Source organism: Epinephelus moara, chromosome 22, assembly GCF_006386435.1.
Source record: "Epinephelus moara isolate mb chromosome 22, YSFRI_EMoa_1.0, whole genome shotgun sequence".
Lineage (NCBI taxonomy): Eukaryota > Metazoa > Chordata > Actinopteri > Perciformes > Serranidae > Epinephelus > Epinephelus moara.
Genome location: NC_065527.1, coordinates 21,973,157 through 21,994,369, shown reverse-complemented (window position 1 = coordinate 21,994,369; position 21,213 = coordinate 21,973,157). Strand labels below are relative to the sequence as shown.

At 40.2% G+C, this 21,213-nt stretch overlaps 1 protein-coding gene across 3 annotated transcripts in view; it reads left to right on the top strand.

Annotated features, from left to right (window-relative positions):
* Positions 1–15,974, top strand: part of cgnb (cingulin b) — a 31,944-nt gene extending 15,970 nt beyond the window's left edge. For 2 of the 3 annotated variants that reach the window (XM_050034153.1, XM_050034152.1), the window contains exons 8-21: positions 4,090–4,238; positions 4,698–4,724; positions 5,267–5,387; positions 7,758–7,970; positions 8,141–8,239; positions 8,920–9,174; positions 9,271–9,441; positions 10,440–10,601; positions 10,780–10,869; positions 10,988–11,071; positions 11,180–11,298; positions 11,460–11,568; positions 14,267–14,430; positions 14,627–15,974. In XM_050034153.1, the coding sequence (XP_049890110.1) occupies positions 4,090–4,238; positions 4,698–4,724; positions 5,267–5,387; positions 7,758–7,970; positions 8,141–8,239; positions 8,920–9,174; positions 9,271–9,441; positions 10,440–10,601; positions 10,780–10,869; positions 10,988–11,071; positions 11,180–11,298; positions 11,460–11,568; positions 14,267–14,430; positions 14,627–14,759 (1,896 nt within the window). In that variant the 3' untranslated portion in view covers positions 14,760–15,974. The remainder of the gene's footprint in view (positions 1–4,089; positions 4,239–4,697; positions 4,725–5,266; positions 5,388–7,757; positions 7,971–8,140; positions 8,240–8,919; positions 9,175–9,270; positions 9,442–10,439; positions 10,602–10,779; positions 10,870–10,987; positions 11,072–11,179; positions 11,299–11,459; positions 11,569–14,266; positions 14,431–14,626) is intronic. The other variant, XM_050034154.1, reaches the window with a different exon arrangement.
* Positions 15,975–21,213: the final 5,239 nt, after the last annotated feature.

The window sequence follows — 21,213 nt, the reverse complement described above, 5'->3', positions numbered from 1 at the left end:
TTGCTGTTTATTTTGTTTTTGATATTATTTATCATTCCTTTTGTACCAAGGAAACATAGACTTCTTTATTATATATATATATATATATATATATATATATATATGTACAAAAAAAAACTGGACTGGAAAGTCATTCTGGCATTTAAGACACTACCTTTGATTGAGCACAAATTCAATCATACAAATTTATGAAACAATCTTTAATATGATCTTCTTTCACATGAAAAACATTTTTAAGAAAGAAATAACTGCTTTGAAAGCCTTTTTACTACACGCATATATATATTCAAGTTTCACGCCAAAAACTAAATTTTACAGTATTACATTTGAACACATCATGATAATTTACCTTCGCCCAATACTCATTTTTACTAAAGAGAGCTTAAATGCCTCGTAATGTAACTCAGTCTGCTGTATCCAGTTGTCTTTATACATCCATATATCAATCAGTCAGGTGTTAGCTGCAGCTACTGGCTGCTGATAGCTAGCATACACATGCAGTAGGGAGAAATTTTCCTCGAGGGCTTTCTACCAGAGCGGGATCTCTTGGTTAAGGTTTGAAAAAAAGTTGTAGTTTGGGTTGAAATAAATAGATTTCTGTCAGAAATTGTTTTCTTAGAAAAAGCCCACAAGGAAAATGTCCCCCATGTGCCGTTAACTAGCTCTCTCTTCCTGCTGACATCAACAAGGATGTGTTGCTCACAATGTAGCATTACCGGTGAAATGATAGGTGTGTCCCCTGATGCGTTGATACTGAGCCTAGTGTGTCCTTTAGTCCCAACGACATCCCACAGAAGATCGCTGTTCACCCCGAACATGTTTTCTACTCACCCTGGGATGTGACACTGTTACTATCAAGTCCTGCTTTTTAGTAAAACTGGTGTGACACAACACAAAAACATCGGCCACTGCCATCGGTGAATGTCATCTCATTTGCAGATAGGCTGATTGCAGTCAGCAAAGCAAACATTGGCCCATACCCATGTTTGGCCGATGAATCTGTGCATCCCTACACATGATCACATTATAATGCATTATAAAGTGATTATATGTATAACAGCTATAAGAGTTATAAAACATTATGTTCCTTGCAAAAAAAAGTCAGTGAATGAACAGCAGTTATGAAGTATTGTCATGTTTGACCTTTTGGTTAAAAATAGGAGGTGACGTCAGTTTTGTTTTGAGGTTTTGAGATATGTCTTCAACATAAACTAACACTTTTTTTAACTTCCAGTTGTGTTTATCCTCATTATATTGTGTCAAAGTAAGAGCCTGCAGATTACAGAGCAATTAACCAGGAAGGATTTATAACCTTGTTGACAGCTACAGCAAAACCTGCAATGCCGCAATCGCAATGAATAATTTTCCGTTCCCAATCACTGAAATTATGTTACATCACCGTATGCAAATAATTAGAAACATTCAGAACATTTTTTTCCTCTCAGAGGACCTCTTTGTGTAGATGTAGTAGGAGAACAGTCAGGTTATACCTGTCAGACTTTTTGTGCATCCTGCATCCTTTATTAAGGCCATATTTAATTGTGCTTTGATGTTGCATCCGCCCCTGTTTTACACCCAGCCTTTGTCTTGTCATTCTGTTTTAAGTGTCAGTGTGCTGTCAGTGTTCAAACACTGACTCAGGGTATCAGAAGGTCAGGCTAAGCCCGACGCACAGAGTTAGAAAAGAGAATTTTGCTACTTGTGATTGCAATGTAAAACTTTTCCAGTTGAATTTCTACGGTAGAGTTTCTCTTTCTGCCACTTGACTATTTTTGGAGCGCCGTGCTGGAGGATGCAGCGTAGAGGAAATTTGAAGCATATATGTATATACAGGCATAGATCATTAGTCAGATTTTTGGAAACAGTAACAGCAGTGTCAGGGAAAAAAGTATCATGCAGCTCGAGAGCAGGAAATAAGCAGACAGGTTGGCAGCTGCTTTTGATGTGGTGATTTATTTGGCGAGAGGAGGATTAAAGTAGTCGGATCACTGTTTGTGACGGCTGTATCGTGCTCCATCTCTCCTGATATTTTATGGTGTTATTTCTTATGTAGAAGAATTTTTTTGGGAGGTTGAAGACAAGCTGATGATCTGTTCCCCAGTGCTGAACATTTGCATGAAAGAGAAGATGAACTAAAAGAAAATGTGATAGATTTTGATGTGTGGACTCCTTTCAGTCACTGCTTTTAATGAGACAAGTAATTTGATATGAGGGGTCAGGTCAACAATTAGGAATTATGGATTGGGGGATATGATTTTCCAAATTGGGCCCCTCATCCACACCGACTCCAGCACCACCATTGCCCACTCACCCTAAGGTGGCCTTTCCTTTTTAGATCCCCTGATTTTTGGTGAGGCATTTTGACTTAGCTGGTCAGGCTGCAGTTTGCTTTACATCTTTGCACAGAGGCACATGTGTGTTCACATCTCACCATTTTGATCAGGGCATTTTCACAATAACTGCAGGGAGAAGGGGATCAGATGACAAGCTGAAATGTGTTTTAATAATAATTAATTTATGACCTCCACCAAGGAGGTTATGTTTTCCCTTCAGTTTGTTTGTTTGTTTGTCAGCAGGGTAACGAAAACACTACTGGCCTGGTTTTCATGAAACTCGGTGGCAGGGTGTAGCATCTAAGCTGGCCCCAGGCGTCAGTATGATGTCAGAATGCCAGATATTAAATATAGGTTGGAAGGAAAATCAGGTTGATGATATTTTAAATGTCTGAGGACGTTAACATGATGATGTTTTGCAGACGTTGCGTTTTGTTCTCCATACCTAACTAAATGTTGTTCGTCAAGATGACGTTAGCCTGAGATGTTTCGAAGACTTTGGACTGTGGTTACTTAACGACACAAATCAAAACTAACAAAGTGTTACATCATCTAAGTATTCTACGTCAAATTGGCATTAAACGTTGTCCTGGCATTGACTTTTGGTCACCTGACATCACAACCTAAAGTCAACGTAATATTCATTTCTGGCAATGTTGGTGGCAGCTGGACTGGGCCGAGGAAGAATCCAGTGTGTTTCTGAGCAGATCCAAATCACAAGGCAGATACACAAAGTATATCTATGTTTTGTTCACAATGCATTCTAGGGCTGTTGACCTTGGTGGAATAAATGTGACAAAATCCAGTAGATGATTGGCACCAGTAATCCTCTGGGGTAGCTTACACATGTAGTGGCTCAAACTTCATGCAGAAAGCAGTCGTTATGGAGCGCTCGTTTGACGTAACTCTAATAGTTATGGAAATATATCCAGATAGTGGGTGCGCTTGCAGATTTGCATATCATAAAGGACTGGACTACTGGCCTTGGCGGAGGTCTGTGCCCTTCCATTTCCCCTTTAGTTCATAGACTGTATAAAATAATGGACGTAACCACTGTGACATCACCCATTAGTTTGTGGACTTCTGTTTGAAACCTCGCGTTCGGCATTTTGGCCGTTGCTATCTTGGTTCTGTGGAGCCAGAAGTGACCATATTTGGATGATAGGGTGGAGCTGTGGAGGAGCGAGGGGTGGATCTGAGGCATAGACTGCAGCAACACCTCGTGGACAGCCTGTCACTCAAGTGGCCCCGCCCTTAAATATGAGTAACTTTAAGCTGTTATAAGATTTAAATGGGTGAGTTATATAAAAATTCACCTCCCGTACAGTTGTGATGAATAAAGCAAGTACCTATAGAGGTAGAGCTTTTTTTGTACCAGGCTGTAAATATGTTAATTTCTGTTGTAAAGTCAGGCATTTTAACATTGACTGGCTTCTGGAGCCAGCCTCAAGTGGCCATTCACAGAACTGCAGTTTTTAGCATAGCGTTAGCTTCATTTGTCAGCCCCGGAGGGTGCTGCTTAGTAAATACATACACATATTATGCATTGTCAGCGATATAAGTGAGTAAGCAAAGTGTTGTATTTGATCCCATTTAAGGGTCAACCTTAGACTGTTGCATGGGCCCCTGTGGGCCTTTGGTCAGGGTCATCTGTACCCTTTGATCCCACCGCCTTGACGGTGGGGCTGTTAGGATTAAATCTCTGTGATTCCCATGACTCGTAATAAAATTTTTGGTGTGTTTGCATGTGTTTCAGTCCCAGGAGCAGATAGAAGAGGAGAGGGAGAGGGTGAACGCCTCCATATTGACGCTGGAGGAAGAACTGGAGAGCTACAGAGATCAGGGAGAGAAGTGGAAGACGCAGCTGGACGCCACCACGAAGGAGCTGCACAACACCAAAGAGGAGTCAGTATATTTCTAAACTCTATTAATCAACTGTGAGCTTGTAATGCATGTACAACTCATTGCACAAGCGTGAAGTAACATTCAAAGACCATGAATATGTGGTTAATCAATGTTTATTTGAAAGACCTCAGATAGGAGCTTGTAGAAGGTCTCATGCTGAATTGTGAAGCCATAGCATTGCTTTGGATCCATGAAAAGAAAAGCAAACACAGCTGCAGCAGCAAGGCTACTGCAAGGCTTATATTCCCAGCAACTCTTTAGCCAAGCATCAAACCCTCTGTCATATTTTGTACTTTTACAACCAGCTCAAAGAATTTTAAGTGCTCACTGAAAAGTTTAGTTCTGTGAAATCTATGGATATCCTAAAGATACTGTTTTTGGTTCCTTCCTGAAATATTGCATTTCTCTGGAGTTATTTTTTAATGATTGCACTCTTTCACCTGACTCTTCATTCGGCAGGAGCGGGAGGCACATCAGCAGTCGAATGTGAGAGAGAAAATCAATCTCACTGTGTTTGGTTTGAGTAGCTTTAGTCTAGTTTCAAATCAGCAAACCTGAACTTGGGATATGTTCCCCCAAAATTCACTCAAAAAGCTCACAAAGCAGAGTGGATTTTTGTATCTGATGATTCTGATCATTAGATGAACCTTTACTAACAGTAATCCAGTGATAATAAACCCAATCATATCAATCATTCGAACGATTTAACATGTAGAATGACGTTGTTTTTAATCATCCAGTAAAATCAACAGATTTCCTGATTTAATTGCTGATTAACGTAACTGATTTTGAGTAAATAAGTAATGCATCTCAGTTTAAGGTACAGTGCTAAAATGAAAGCTCTTTCAAACTGTGTATGTGGTGATGTTTTTATTGTTTAGCACAGCAGTTTTACCCCCTTTTGCTTTGTTTGTCGTTTGCACTTTGGTGTGTGCACATGTCTGCTTATGGCCCTGCGGTGTGTGCGTGTAGTTTATAAAGTGACTGTTGCCACCGTGTGTTCTTTAACGTCGACTTTCTTTCCGCAGGCTGCTGAAATCCCGTGTGGAGCGGGATGAACTTGAGTGTGAGCTGAAAGATCTTCAGGATTCACAGCTTGCCACGAAGAAACAAAACCTCACGTCTGAGGATAACCATTCTCTAGCAGAGGTAATTCATATGTCAGTCATCAGGCAGATTATGTTGCTGTGTGGGTGAAACGCAGAGGCACATCTCCTCTGTTTTACAGTATGATTAGTGTTTTAGTAGGGGTTTTTTGTGGCTTAAGCTTAAAAAATGACATTCATTTTCCTGCACACACACACACACACTGTAAGTTGGCAGATTTAAAGACATCCTGGAGGACAACAGGTTGTGTGAATTAGGAGCAGCTGAGAGTGATTCACATTTTCTTCTGTATTGTCCTTACTATGATGAGTTAAGGTCAGTGATGGGGTCATAATGTTATACACATTACAATGGTGTGTCTCAAATCACATACTTCCATTAGCACACTTCTATGTAGTATACTATGTGCACACTATGTACTCATTGGCGTAGTGCGCAAATTTCGACAGGGTATTGTTGTCTCAAACCAAACATAGCCGTTGTGCACTCACCAGAAATGACGACCGCAAATTAGCTAGTTAGCAAACTAGTATTAGCATTCACGTTATTGTTTGCGGTACCAAATCATTACAGACTGCTAAATTAACCTAACAAACATACTGCTGGCTTATACCCAACAACAGTATTGTGGTGCTTAGTGTAAAAAACACATGTATTTGTACAATGCAGCAACGTTCACAGTCGCACAGTCCTTGGCCGCCATTTCCAGTTTGAAAAGTGGTCCCTCCCCTTCCGCTACGTAGCCAAGATGGCAACCATTGAGGGTGAGAAATGTCCATAGTTTCACACTCAACTTCTTGACCGTTTTGAGTGCACCATCCGTGTCCTCACCGTGCACTGCATTTTACCATACTTCTCAGTGTGAACGCACTTATGCACTCAAAATAGAAAGTGTAAGTACAGAAGTACGCGATTTGAGACACAGCACTAGTTACTTTTAAAAAGAGTAATACATTACTTTACTTGATGCCTCCTGGGAGACGTTGGTCTTCCTAACACCCCATAGTACAAACATTTGTTGCATAAATGACAGACTTTAAAGGGGAAAAAAACACATTTAGATGGGGTATGAACGGCATTCAACTAGTCGAGTACATTCAAATAAAGTCACTCTAGTCGCTTGCTTACCAGACCATGGCTTTATGCAGGGTTCCCACACGTTTTTCATGGACAAAATTTTATAATAATAATACATTTTATTTGGAGGCGCCTTTCAAGTCACCCAAGGTCACCTTACAGAGCATAGCGCCTTTCAAGTCACCCAAGGTCACCTTACAGAGCATAGAAGATAAAAGACATCATTAAAGCAAAACATCAACATAAAAAAAAAAAAAATTCAAAACTTTTCCATGAATTTTCTAGGACCCATAATAAAAATGTTCTATATGACACAAACATTGCTCCATCTCAAAAACGCAGTACAGTTTAACAGTTTAAAAGTCGTATTGGGGCATAGCATAGGTGTGGAAATGTTGGGATTCATGACCCTACATGTTAAATCACACTGTCATGACATGTCAGATATATCAGATTCAAACTCTATGCAAACATAATACCAGCTAGCTGGCACACAGGGAGAAAGAGAATGCGGGGAGGAAATGAAGAAATGTATGCGATGGTAGACAAAACATTTCACACGATGCATATTAAAGGTACATTATGTCAACAGCTACAAAAGATAATTTTGCCGCTCTGTTACATTACATGGGAGGTTATTCATGGAAGATTACTGTAAAAATGTCATCACACACGGACAAAATTCCATGATTTTCACAAAACTTTAAAGGATTGTACTAATCCCATGACTTTTCCAGGCCTGGAAAATAAGATTGTGAAATTCCATGACTTTTCCAGTTTTTCCATGACCGTGGGAAACCTGTTTATAGCAGGCTAGTCTAACGTATTTGTTGTATTGATCACTAAAGCACCCGTTATGTCTCATGAGGAAGAGACCCTAAAATTGTTTGTCAGATGACCAGTTCCTTCGCTGTTGTCGGCACATTTTGTGTTTTTGCTATTCGCTTTGTTAGACAGTATCGGAGGCATTTCGGATATTTGAACAACTCTCGACGATGAAAATGGAATGGTTACCTTTGTTTCTAAAGCTTGGAATAAACACAAGGAGGATTTGTTTGTTTAGTATCATTTGTTGTTTATGTTGCCACTCTGGTTCCTGGTCTCTTCTGTAAATAATGTTGTCTTGTAAGCCTTTTTAGGCCGGGCATATTATTCATGCATGACACACACACACACACACACACACACACACACACACACACACACACAGAAACAATCAATTCCACACACATGCACACTCTCATGTCCTGTACTCATATAAACACATTGTTATGCGCCATGGTACATTCCTCTCACTCACACACACATTATTCATCTCTGATTACTTATCCCAAGGAGCTTCGGCGTTGCCATGATGATCTGAAGCAGGCTCGCACCGATCTGGACAAACAAAAGGGCGAGCTAGATGAGAAGAGAGAGGCACTTAAAGCCCTGAAGAGAACGAGTGGAGAGAAAGAGGCCGAGCTTCTGTCTGAGATCAGCAGGCTGAAGGAGCAGGCGCAGAAAGACAAGGCCGAGCTGGAAAAGGCGTCTGTGAAGGCAAAGGAGGTGAAGCAACTGACTTTGATGATATATCAAATGATATAACACCTCAAGAGATTTAGAATCGATTTGATCTATGAAAGACACAAGGGATTAGAGCTTTCTTATGAATGAATGTCATCATTTAAAAGGAAAGTTTGGGTAATGTTTCTCTCTTGTTCCGCTCCTCTCTGCAGTCATCAGTCGGGTCTTCAGGAAAGACTGTGGTGGACCACAGCACCAACCTGGAGCTCCAGGAAGCAAACACTCGCCTCAGAGAGAGGCTGGCCCGCATGGTACTGCACCGAAAAAGCACAGCTGTACACACACATGCATGCAAAATTATGTAAACCGACATACTGTACAAGAACAAAAGAAACAGCCTCCCACACAGACTCTATTTCCAACCAAGAGATGTGAAGTAAATTAAATGCGAAGGAAAACTCAAATATGTGAGCTCAGGAAATAATCCCTCCGAGACACATTTGCATAAGATGCGCATTGTGCTGCATGTGCGTTGGAACAGCAGCGTATTATAGCTGTTTTAACTGCTATAATCTTGTTACCTTTGATGTGAAATGATCATGTGAAGAGCATGGTCATACGTTAATCTGTGTAGGTGCAAATCCAGAACAAATCCACATATGTTAAGGATACAGAGTGAGATTTTGTGCTGGCGTTTGTATGCAGTGAAGTACAGAATTTACACAACTGTACTTTGAATATGCAAACACTTAAAGTTCTTTATTAGTCGCCACTCCCCCTGGTTTACATGTCAAACATTTATAACAATTCTCAGCGTAATGGCAAATCATGAAATACTGGAAAAATACATGAGTTTGTTGTTCACTTCTTGACATAGCAAATGATTCTAGACACAGACATTCACCTCCAGCATGAAAGTGATAATAACACAAATTAGTCCACAGGCGGTAGACTCATGATGTGCATCTGTGGATATTTTCTCTCTCCTCAGACGAGACTTCACTCCAGCGCTCGAAGCCCGGAGGCTGAGGAGGCGGTGGAAGCTCTGGAGGATGATAACCGCTCCCTGAAGACTCAGCTGGAGGAGGCCAAGAGAGGAGCCACCCGCCTGAGCAAGGAGAGGGATGAGCTGACCCGGCAGCTGGAGGAGAGAGACCTGGAGAGGGAGGCGCTGAGGAGGGGCAAGAGCGACCTGGAGGATCAGAAGAGGCTGTTGGACCGAGCCCTGGAGAAGATTAACAAAGAGGTGTTTGTTGGGGTTAGGATGATGTCTTTGTTTGATGATGTATAAAGATGATGTTATTTACTCCAGTTTCTGTCTGTCTGCGTCCTCCGCTGTCAGATGGAGATCATGATGGGAGATTCCCGTCAGTCGGTTTCCACCCTGCAATCACAACTTGACGACTACAGGGAGCGCTCGAGGAAGGACTTGCTGGAAGCCCAGCGCAACAGCAAGGACAGGCTGGCTGAGCTGCAGAGGGCTCAGAGCAACCTCAAGGTCCAGCAGGATGAGGTGAGGACAGACGGAGAAAACCCAGAACCTCTGAAATATACAAGATCACCCCAACAAAACACTTCAATGTTAGCCTGTTTTTCTTTTTAAAGCCCTTCATAAGTATTTTCAGGCGCACTAGCAGCATGGATCTAGGGATGACAATGTCAGTCTGTCAGTTTTTCAGTGAGTCGATCCACTGCCTTGCTCCAGACTGAACAACTGTTGGATTGATTGCCCAGTTCTCATGAAACTGTAGATGCTGAAATCTCTATTTCCTGAGCACTTGAGCACTTTCCTGAGTCTCGCCATGGAAGCCAAGCAATGTACTGCTGTGGACGGCAGCAGCAAAATGTATTTTAGCCACCTGAAAAGCCCCTTATAGAAAAATCAATATCAGATTAAGTGTATGCTCTATTAAGAATATTTTCACCTCTTTACTTTTCCATCAGACAGCCGTCATCTATGTTCTCATCAGAGCCACCAGACTCCTTCAACAAAACAGTAATTTTACCTCACAGAACACAGGAGTTGTTGATCTACTGCTGCCTCCATCGGTTAGGGTCTGTGCCCGCATTGTTTTTTTCCTTAGTGCTAGTGTCTTTTTTTTATGAAGCGCTGGGAATAAGCGCTCCTCGGCACCCTGCGACTGCTTTTCTGCTAATGAAAACTGCTATGTGCACCCACACCCATATTTTGTTTGCATCACTGTCCCAAACTGGCCCTGTAAAACACCAAACACCCTTTAAAAAACACCAAATGCCAAACTAGGGGCATGCAGACCACCATCTACTATATATAATACACTGACTATGGATAAGTACCTCATACAACCCTGCTTCAAAAAATCAAAACAATCCCTTCAAAGACTTCTAGTCCAATATTGACATAAAGGTTGAAGGTTGGACTGTATAAAGCAGTTTTAGGTGTGTAAGGCAGGAGAACAGAAAATTGGGGCTAAAAATGAATTGACTTTGAGTAAACACCATGCATCACGGTCCCCTCCATGTTGTTTCCAGGTTTCCCGTCTGAAGAAGGAGCTGCTGGGGTGCAGCGAGGAGAGAGACAGCGCCCAGTTGGACAGAGACCTCCTCAGCAACCGTCTCAAACACTTGGAGAGCGAGCTAGAATCAGAGAAGAGCAGCCACACTGACCGCACCAGGGAGATCAGGGGCCTGGAGGTGAGGCTTTGAGGTCAAAGGTCATGAACTGGGCAATCTAAAGTTGGCTGGGAGTAAATAAGGGATAGGATGATGTGTCAGCAAATTCGTAAATGGTTAGTGAGTCATGCCTGTGAGGTTGAGCCTGAGGTACAAGAGACTGAGATGTATTTATGTGCTTATCTGTGTGTGTTTACAGGATAAGATTAAGACGATGGAGATCGAGCTGGATGAGGAGAGGAGCAGCGTGGAGCTTCTGAACGACCGCATCACTCGTAGCAGAGATCAGGTGCCGCATAGAAATATTTGAATACACATGCAAATAAGCAGGAGGCATTTCTGTGTTATCTTGCAACCGGTGTACTTACCTCCTCATTCTTTTCTCCCACCTCACTTCCTCCCCTCAGGTGGACCAGCTTCGCTCAGAGCTGATGCAGGAGCGTTCGGCGAGACACGACCTGGAAATGGACAAGAGCGCACTTGAGAGACAGGTATTCACTCAGCCAGTACGTGCACGTGCACACACATACACAAACACACAGTCAGATTAACTTTTTGCAAAATCAGTTCTTCACCTCACTGTCCCCCTCCCCTCCAAGTTGAAAGAGTTGAAGTCTCGTGTGGCGGACATGGAGGGACAGAATCGGCCCTCACCTGGACTCAGCCTGCTGGAAAAAAAAATTCAAGAGTTGGAGGAGAGACTGCGCAGTGAGGAAAGGTATGGCTGAACACATGACAGGTCAAAATATGGAGTCCTCCTGGGGTAATATTCTAATGTTTTCAAGTACCAGAACATACACAATAAAACATTTAAAGATAATACTAATCATAGTATTGCAGTGCTCTTATATTGTGTGAATCCTAAATTTCTCCTTACAGAGAGAAGGCCAGCATCCAGGCCTCTCAGCGACGGATGGAGAGAAAGCTAAAGGAGCTAAACGCCACTTTAGACCAGGAGAGAACCCAGCATGTCGAGCAGAGAGATCAGGTAGATATCAATATTTGCATGCAAATTATCTTAAGTGTTTGTTTTAGTGTTTGCTGGTTAAATACAAAATGCTGACGCTCACACTAGATTAAACCAATTAAAGGAATTGTTCGACACTTATTTACTGTCTAGCCGAGAGTTGTAAGAGAAGATTCAATCCAATCTCATGTCTATCTGTCAAATATTACTTTACATTTATTCTGCAGATGCTTTTGTCCAAAGAGACCTACAATATGTGTGAAATGACACATAAGGAGGCTGAGTGCTATCGTGAAGCTTCTTAAAATGTAGTCTGAAAAAAGCTACAAAAAACTAAAAGAAGCCATTTCCTGTAGCCATTTAGCTTAGTTAAGCATGTCTGTCCCAAAGTAATAAAATCCAGCAACCTGCACCTCTAAAGCCCACCGTTTAACTCATTATGTCTAATATATGTTTGGATTAGACAAACAAGATCAAATGTGTGAAATAGTGAGTTTCGGAGGCAGATTTTGTTTCATGTGGATTGAGCCAGGCTAGCTTTATTTCCCAGATTCCACTTGTTGTGCTCAGCGAAACTCACCAGCTGTTGGCTCCAGCTACATATTCGCATACGTCTGCACAGTAAATATGAAGCAAGAGCCAGAGGGAGGTTAGATTAGATTAGCTTTAGACAGGAAATGGGTAAACAGCTAGCCTGGCTCTGTCCAAAATCCGCCTTCCAGCACCTCTAAAGCTCACACACTTTAAAACAAATAACTAAAGGCATGTTTAGTGTTAGTACACTAACTAACTAAGTACAAGTGTTGAGAGACAGACTGTAGGCTAAGTGCTAGGCTTCCTGAGATGTAGCCTGATTTTTTTTTTTAAGATACCACCAGTAGCCAGTTAGCTTAGCTTAGCTTCCAAAGGTAACAAAATCCACCAACCTGCAACTCCCAAGCTAACCGTCTAACACATTATCTAATATTTGTATGGTCCAGACAAACAAGATATAATGTGTTAATTATAGAGCTTTAGAGGTGCTGGTAGGCAGATTTTGTTTCCTTTGGAGAGAGCCAGGCTGGCTGTTTCCCCTGTGTCCATTTTTTTGTGCTGAGCTAAGCTAACCAGCTGTCGGCTCCAGCTACATATTTATCAAGTCTAGGGGGAAAAATCAATACAGCATAGTATGATGATATTTTGTGTGGCAATATTGCATCGATACACAGACGCCAACTACGCATTTTTTTTAATGTAAACTATTTATATTAAAAATGCATATTAAACTTTTGGTTTCCCACTAGAAAAATACAATCAATTACTTTTTCAGTCAGTTAGATACATTTTGCTGCCATAAAAATGACTGAAGTGAGATCTTGGGGACATAATTTACAGTTGAAAAAAGGTAATAATTTGCAATATTTCTTAATATATGTTATCAAGATACTCAGAATATCGCAAAATATTGTGACTTAAAGACAGACTATGCAGTATTTGTTGCTTACTGTCAACACAACATTCAATCTTGGCCCCAACGAGACTGAGGGAGCAGAGGTGGACAAGTGAGCTAAAGAGTGCATGAAGAGAGGAAGTGGTGATAATGAGAACAAAACAGTGAATTAGGGAAATAAAACATTATTTTTTGATTGTTTCATAGCAGGTACAGTCTAAAGCACAAATAAATACACCCAAAACTTCGCACAACCCTGCAAGAGAGTGTTGCATTGTCGGATTTTGTTTGAATTCGGCTGAAGTGCGTGCTGCATCCTGTCTGCTGGGCTTCTCTGCTCAACCTTGCCCTCGATCAAACAGAGACACAAAACCTTGTAACCTTGTTGCTGCATTTTTATAAGAGTCCTGACTGTGCGCTCCTATTGGCTGGGGGCTGCACACCACTACCAAAAGCTGACACCCAGAAACAACATGAACAAACCAAAATAAGGAGAAAAAAATAAGAAAATACAGGCAGAGGGCAGGTTCTGTGCAGAGTCAGAAGTGATGATTGAGAGGGATTACTTTTGTGTGAGTCTATATATTGTCTTTGTAGGAAAATCCTACATAGTATGCCTTTTTTTAAGTATTGTGATAATATTGTATTGTGGGGCCTCTGATGATTCCCACCCATGATATTTATCATACGTTTGTACGGTAAATATGAAGCTTGAGCCAGAGGGTAAATAGATTAACTTAGCTAAAGGCTGGAAATGGGGAAACAGCTAGCCCAGCTCTGCCTACCAGCACCTCTGACGCTCACCAATTAACTTGTCATGTTTTGTTTGTTTAATCTGCACAAGAACTGAAATGTAAAAACAACTTTTGCTTTGATAGGATGCAAACTATTTACTTCTAGTCCAGGAACAATTTTTCTGACTGTTTGTTTGCACTAATTTCCTGGTTTTCATTATGTAAGCATTACTGATAGATGCTGTTTGACCTACACCTGCTGTTTAATGATTAACACAGTTCAAACAGTGCTTTATTGCTTCTTTGATAAAATACTAATCTCATCTGTATTCCTCCCAACCCACACCCAACCTCACTCGGTCACCAGGATGCTCCCTGACTTCCCTTCCTCTGTTATCTTTCTGCTACCTCAGCCTTTTTTTTTATGTAGCCGTAGCTCCCCTACAAACCCCACACACTCCTGACACCCTCCCCACCCTCCCTCGTGGTTCACGTCTTCACCTGTGACCTCCTCTGTTCCCCTCTAACCCCCTTGCCTCTCCCTCTACGTCCCCAGCTGTCTCTGCGCGTGAAGGCCTTGAAGCGGCAGGTGGACGAGAGCGAGGGGGAGGTGGAGCGCTTGGAGGGAGTCCGCCGGAAGGTTCTCAGGGACCTGGAGGAGCAGCAGGAGCTCCAAGAAGCACTGCGGGCCAAAGTCACAGCCCTGGAGACTGAACTAAAGTAAGACTAAAGTTATTGTCCCATGAAATAATGTTGAATTACTGTCCCACATGCAGTGAAAGATGACCTCTTTGAAGTAACCATTTCAGTACCATGCATCCTCTTTACACTAGGTGGCACTCTGTAGTAAGTAGCTGGACACGTGTCTGTGTTCACTGAAAGCAGAAGAACTGAGTATCTGTTTGTTTTATCCCAGGCGGAAGTCACAGCACTCACATCGTTCAGCTCTGGGCTCCTCCACTTTAAGCTCTGAGGATGAGGACGGTTTCTATGACACCAACATCACCTCCATCCTCAACGAGAGCCACCTACAGACCACCAACTGCTAGAGGAAGATGAATTCTTTTTTAAAAAAGGACCCTTCCTCCAGTGCAGACACTTGTAAGATTTTATCAGAGAGAGGTACTCAGGGCATCAAGGACTGGCTCGTGCGTTGCCATGCACTACAAACTTGCCTTGCAGTTCTTCGGTTTTATTTTTAGCACAGCAGTCCAACAGAGACAGGTTGTCAGGATAATTAGATCGCATTTTTTTTTTAGCCTTCAGCTGTGATTATGATTGCTTCACTGCTGCCATGTTTTATCTGTCTTGAGATCCTCAGTGTCTGTTTCTCTGTTATTTTAAAGAGAAGAATTACAGTTACACTTAGAAATACAAGTTTCAATACGCTGTACTTCAACGTGAATCTCCTCAGAAAGGCTCTTTGTTGTGTGCATTGACTATATTTACTATATACTACTGTGGCATGCGTTATGTTCAGAGGTCATACTCGCAAAATTCAAACTACTTTTAAACCAAAAAATAACTTTATAAGACTCTTTTTTTCGTATTGTTCCCATCTTGTGTTTGCTTGCACACGATAAGTTACATCTGTCAGTGTTGGTAGCAGCTCAGAGTGTTTCTTTGTGTATTAAAAGTGATGTTTTGTTTTTTACCTTTGAACGTGACACTGACGGGCCATTTAAACTGAGCCTATATTTTTACACTGTATTAGCTGTGCATACCTGTTACTCAAGACAATCAAATATACGTACAGTAGCACTGTGTATCCTCAGAGATTAATCCTCTCCCTATAAACTTTTCTACTGTAACCACCATATTTCTGATGTGGTTTAATGTGTCCTTGAGCTTGATTTGTGTGCATGTTCTCACTCTAATGCCTTAAAAACTAGCTTCATATCTTTGTTTTACCTCATGTTGTGTCTGCATGTGTTCTGTTTATATGCTGCTGTAATGGTTTAAATAGTATTTTATATGCTTGCCTGTGCGTGCATCTCCTGTTCATTCCTACTGAGAGAATCATTAGTAGAGATTTGGAAGCATTTTTCTTTGTTGCACCTGGCCGTTATTAATGTTGATTGTAACCTCCATATGACACTTTGATTATTGTTTAACCACGTCACTTTTAAGATTTGTATTGGGGAAATTACAAGTAAGGAGGCTGTTAAATGTAGAATATGTTTATTAAGCTGCTGGTAACATTTTTCACAGATATTTTAAGTACATTTTGGACTGTGTGTACAATAAAAAGATGTGTATCAGATTTTCCCCCTCATTTTCTTACTTCTTTGACATCTAAATATTTATCATGAAACAGTGGTGTTGCAATACACTGGTACTACTAATAATCATGATATTCAAAACTGAAATATCAGTTATCAGTATCACGTTAATAACACACATATGATAATATTGTGTCAATGATCCAACGCCTCTTAAATCTTTTCCATTTCTTACTGTTCTCACTTTGTCTCCCTCTCCCAGTACTATGTGGTTGTTTTATTCATCAAGTGTTTTTGCTGTTTTTGTACACTTATGTTAGTTAATGTTACAGACTCTCTCTCCGCCTCCTGACATTCAGATTTTGAGTGTAATTCATTTGCCAAAAATAGTCAAAATGCACAATAAACAAGTTAAAGATGAAGTTGACTGATAGCTTTTTTTTTACATTTTCTAAAGAGCGCCATAGCATCATTAACATGAACTCTTTTAGCTATGATAATAGTGATATGAAATTTGTGATATGATATTGTGCCAGCCTGCCACCCTACTATGCAATGTGCATTTATTTATTCATTTATTTATTTACTTACTTTTATTTTATTTATTTATTTATTTTTATTACGTTTTAATTATTTTGACATTTTAAGCATTTGCAGGCAAGCGGAGATGCAACACAGGTCACCAGATGGATTTGAACCGTGGACATTGCAGTTCACTTCTTCACTTTCTCTAAAAACAATAGTCAGGAGCTCTTTTTTTATTTGTTTTTAAGTGTCTTAAATTCAACCGAATAAATATCAGCCCCTTAAAGTTATTAAATGGTCTTAAATTTGAATTTGTGAGGTCTTAAGTGCCATAAATATTTGATCTAATTTCATTTATATCTGTCTTTTAATTTCTTTTTGTCAAAATGAGTCAAGCTCTGCTGTGTGAAAGTCCACATTTCTGAGGCTGTAACTCTTTAAACCTTCCACTGAACCTCATACTGTCCCTTTACTTTAAACTTGAACTTACTTCCTAGCAAAATCTAGGTTACTAACTCATTTACTAATAACCATACTCCTATATAAAACCTTCCTCTGCATGGGACTACATACGTATATACAACTTACCTGCAATGCATGAGAAAGAAAAAGATAATTTGTCCAAAAATCTGGTTAAATTGGTTAAAATTTTCTGAAAAAGGTCTTTAAAGCATTTAACTGTCTGATACCTAATATTTTTGTTCGTATCAGGAATTAAACAATCCACTCCTAATGAGTTTTTAGTGTAAGTTAAGGTGGGAACAAAGTCCACAGTTGTAGTGTGCAAAAATGTATACAGAAATTTATCTGAAACGAATATTAGGCTTCACCAGTGAGTTAAGTCAAGTCACTGTATTTTAAATGCAATATCTCCTCTTCTTGACACTCTCCTTCACTATCAACCGCAGCTAAACTGAGAAACAAAAGGAGTGAATCCTGTACTAAAAAGAAAATCTTTAAGAAAAGATTTCCACTTAAATAACTTAGGTTGCTGTAGCCTGATACTGGCTGTAGATACATTTCTGAATACATTTTTGCACAGAAACAGGACTGTGGATTTTGTCCTCCATCACTAACACTGAAATCTCATTATACAAAGGTATCTCTTAATGGCCAATATGAACAGAGGAATGATCACAGCATGAAAAACCTGCTCCAGTGTTCATGTGGGCACCTGATATTTCTTTAAATACAGACGTGTGAACTTATCCTTTAACCCTTACACTATGGGGACAACTTATATACATTTGCATACGTTTATAAATCATAGTAGTATTACTTTTACATACATGTAAAGTATCTTTAATGTCCCTTACAGGGAAGTAGGTCTGCAGCCAGGATTCATTCAAAACACACTGATACTGATGGGACAACAACAACAAAATGACACAGTTTACTGATTGGTTCAGAGGGAGGTTTTGCAGTGAAACTTCAGGCCACCCTGCCTCCTTCAGATACATACACGTTTTATAATAACTTTTTAACTTATTACTAACTGCGGATGGAAGCCACATGAACCATCACATCCCATGGGTGCGGCTATTGCATCATACCCGCTTGCTTTGTTTGTGTCTCTGATGGAGGTGTGCCGGCAGGCCTGGACTTAGTACCAGTTAATTCACCATTCATCCCCACCTCACTCCATTAATCCTGCACTGCACCACTTCTACCTTTGAGTGTCCAAACATGGTGATCAGCCACACTTTAGTCTTTACGCATAAAATGCCCTCACATTATAGTTTTCCTCATAACAACAAAGTCACAAGATGAATGCAAAAATCTGCACAGCTATGAATGTACGACTGAAAAATGTCTCACAGTCCAATAAAAAAGTTTATGCAGATTGAAATGTGAAAAGTGTCGGCATGAAGTGCCAGTAACTGGATAGTCTTACAATAAAAGCTGTTAAGAAAACAAGGTTTTGGCTCATGAACTGGGACTTTGTATTTGCAACAGAAACCAGTTTAAGATACCAATAAACCTGAGGCGAGTTCACACGATACAGAGAATACGGAGAATACCAGATCAAGGCCTGCCTCTGCAGATTTCTCACCACAGCTAACCAAGGCAGGGGCCCTGATGGCTTCCTGTCAAAGGGAATACATACATATTGTCAGGCAACATAGTGTTATGGGTCTCTTGCAGTACTATCTGGAGCATGAGCAGATTATGAGACAATAGGCCCCTGTATACAGATATGTATAAGGCCACACACACACACACACACACACACAGACTTTATGGTGATCTTGTTTCCATTTTTGTTGTAGTTATTTTGTGACTCTTTTTGGTTGTTTTTCCTCTTTTTGTTATTATTTTACGTCTCTTTGGGGTCATTCGGTGTTCTTTAGGTAATTTTGTGCCTCGTTTTAGTTGTTTTGCCCCTTTTTTATAATTATTTTGTGTCTCTGAGCTGATTTGGTGTCTTTTTTGATTGTTTTGTGTCTTTTTGTAGACATTTTGTGTCCCCTTTTGTAATTGTTTTGTGTCTCTTTGGGGTCATTTAGTGTTTTATTAGGTAATTGTATGTCTTTCTTGGTTGTTATGTGACTCTTTGTAGTCATTTTGCATCTCTTTTTGGCTGTTTTGCTCCTTTTCATAGTTATTTTGTGACTCTTTGTGGTTGTTTTTCCTGTTTTTATAATTATTTTATGTCTCTTAGGGGTCATTGGTGGGGTTTTTTGTGTCTCTTTTTGGTTGTTTTGCCCCTTTTTGTAATCATTTTGTGTCTCTTTGGGATCATTTAGTGTTTTATTAGGTACTTTTATATTTTTCTTGGTTGTTTTATGACTCTTTGTAGTCATTTTGCATCTCTTTTTGGCTGTTTTGCCCCTTTTTGTAGTCATTTTGTCTCTCTTTTTTGGTCGTTCTGTGTTTCTTTGTAGTCATTTTGTGTCTGTGATTATTTTGCTCCTTTTTGTAGTTATTTTATACCTCTTTGTTGTTACTTTGCATCTCCTTAATGTCTTTTTGAGTTCTTCCCTGGTTAGTACATGTTAATTTGAGTGACATTTTGCAGGGGATGCCTAGGGGGGACACTTTTGGCTCCAGGGCCTGTGCTCTGTAAGCCTGTTTTGTTATCCATCCATGATCTGGAGACGAACAGAACAAAAGAACAATGTCAAATTTAAACGGGATGAGATATATTTAAGTAAAACTGAAATTCATACTGTCTATTTTTCCTGCAAATACCACAGCTGGGTGTTACTTTGGTGGGTCACTATAGCCAGTTGCTCGTAAACTGAGGATGTGACTATCAAAATAAATGTGAGCGCAGCCTCAGGCAGTCCTCAAGTCGTAAAACTAACACAAAGAAGAACAGGTGAGGTGTTTATTATGTGTCTAAGAGAGAGTGTGTTGAGTTACTTAAGTCACAAAAACTGGAGGAAATTATTAGTTCGATATTAAGAAAGGGTGTTATGAAAATTTGGTATTTAGATCAAATGTCCAGCAGTATTCTTAGCAACTTGTCTCAGTAACAAGTCAGCTGCATGTTATTTTAGCTTTGGCAGACTTCACCCCTCAGAGACACACAGTCTGTAATCCTTAGCTGGTTTACTGTAATTACTGAAGACATCAATCTGTAATCACGACTCCGCCTCATCCAACCTCCCTGTCTTTCTCCTTAGGTGACCTTCTCCCCTGTCTTCTCCGGGGGTTGAAACTGTCTTTCCTTTAAGTATCTGTTGTCTTCCTTTTCTTAAAATACTAAAACAATTAATGACACAACCATGAATATGTTTTCAATGTGATGTCAATCAATGTCCATAAATTAGGGACAATTAATCTAATTGGATCCAGATTTGTAGTTAAGTGCAGGCGATCAGTGGTGGAGCTTTTCTGTAGTGCATCATATAATTAGCTGCACTATTAGTGGTATGGAAATACATCCACGATGCGTGAGAAAGTGAGTGCCGTCATGCTATTCCTCTTCAGCAGTGTTTGAAAATACACACAGACAAACTTAGATTTGCATGTTAGCTGTATACTGAGCACACAGAATATGTCATCAGTGTCATCACCACTGCCGTAAATGTTGAATGAAGGTATTTTGCATGAACTACTACAACGTTATGACATTTAACCCTTTCAATGGAAAAAAGAAATGGTTTAAAATAGCATTCACCTCTGACATTGTACAGCATACAAAGGTGGCTACCCTCCTAACAAAGACCAAACCATTATTCTATAAAAACCAGCCCATGTTTAGTTTGGGCTGGGCTTGTCAAAATAAGCTGCCTTTTGAGTTTGTGTCATTCTTCCCAGTAGTCTATTTACCCCAATAGGTGTCTCACACAAAGCAGATGTGCTTTATTTACTGCAGGTCATTGAATGTCAGTGATGTGTACAAAGTGTTTGGGTGTCACGGAACAAACGGCTCTTAAAATAGTGTACGTAATGTCTGAAACCAAGATGTAAAAGATAATTACATGATGTCAAACAGCGGAAGAAGACTGTAGTAAAATAATACAACAGGCTTATATGGTTTAGACTAATTTGGGGATTAGAATCTGGTCTGTCTAAGGTGGTAGACCTGCATTTCATTTAATGCCACACCTGCCTATAACTATAAAGCAAGTATGAACAGGAAACTAGTCTGTCATCACTTAAGTGAAGTTAAAGCAACATGTCAGGTTTTTTTATGAATTTATGCTCATAATATTTCGATGGATTCAACTGTTGATTAAGGTTAGAAGATCTCACAAGTAAAACACTATTATAGTATAACACTAGTATAACACTGTTTTTTTCCTCT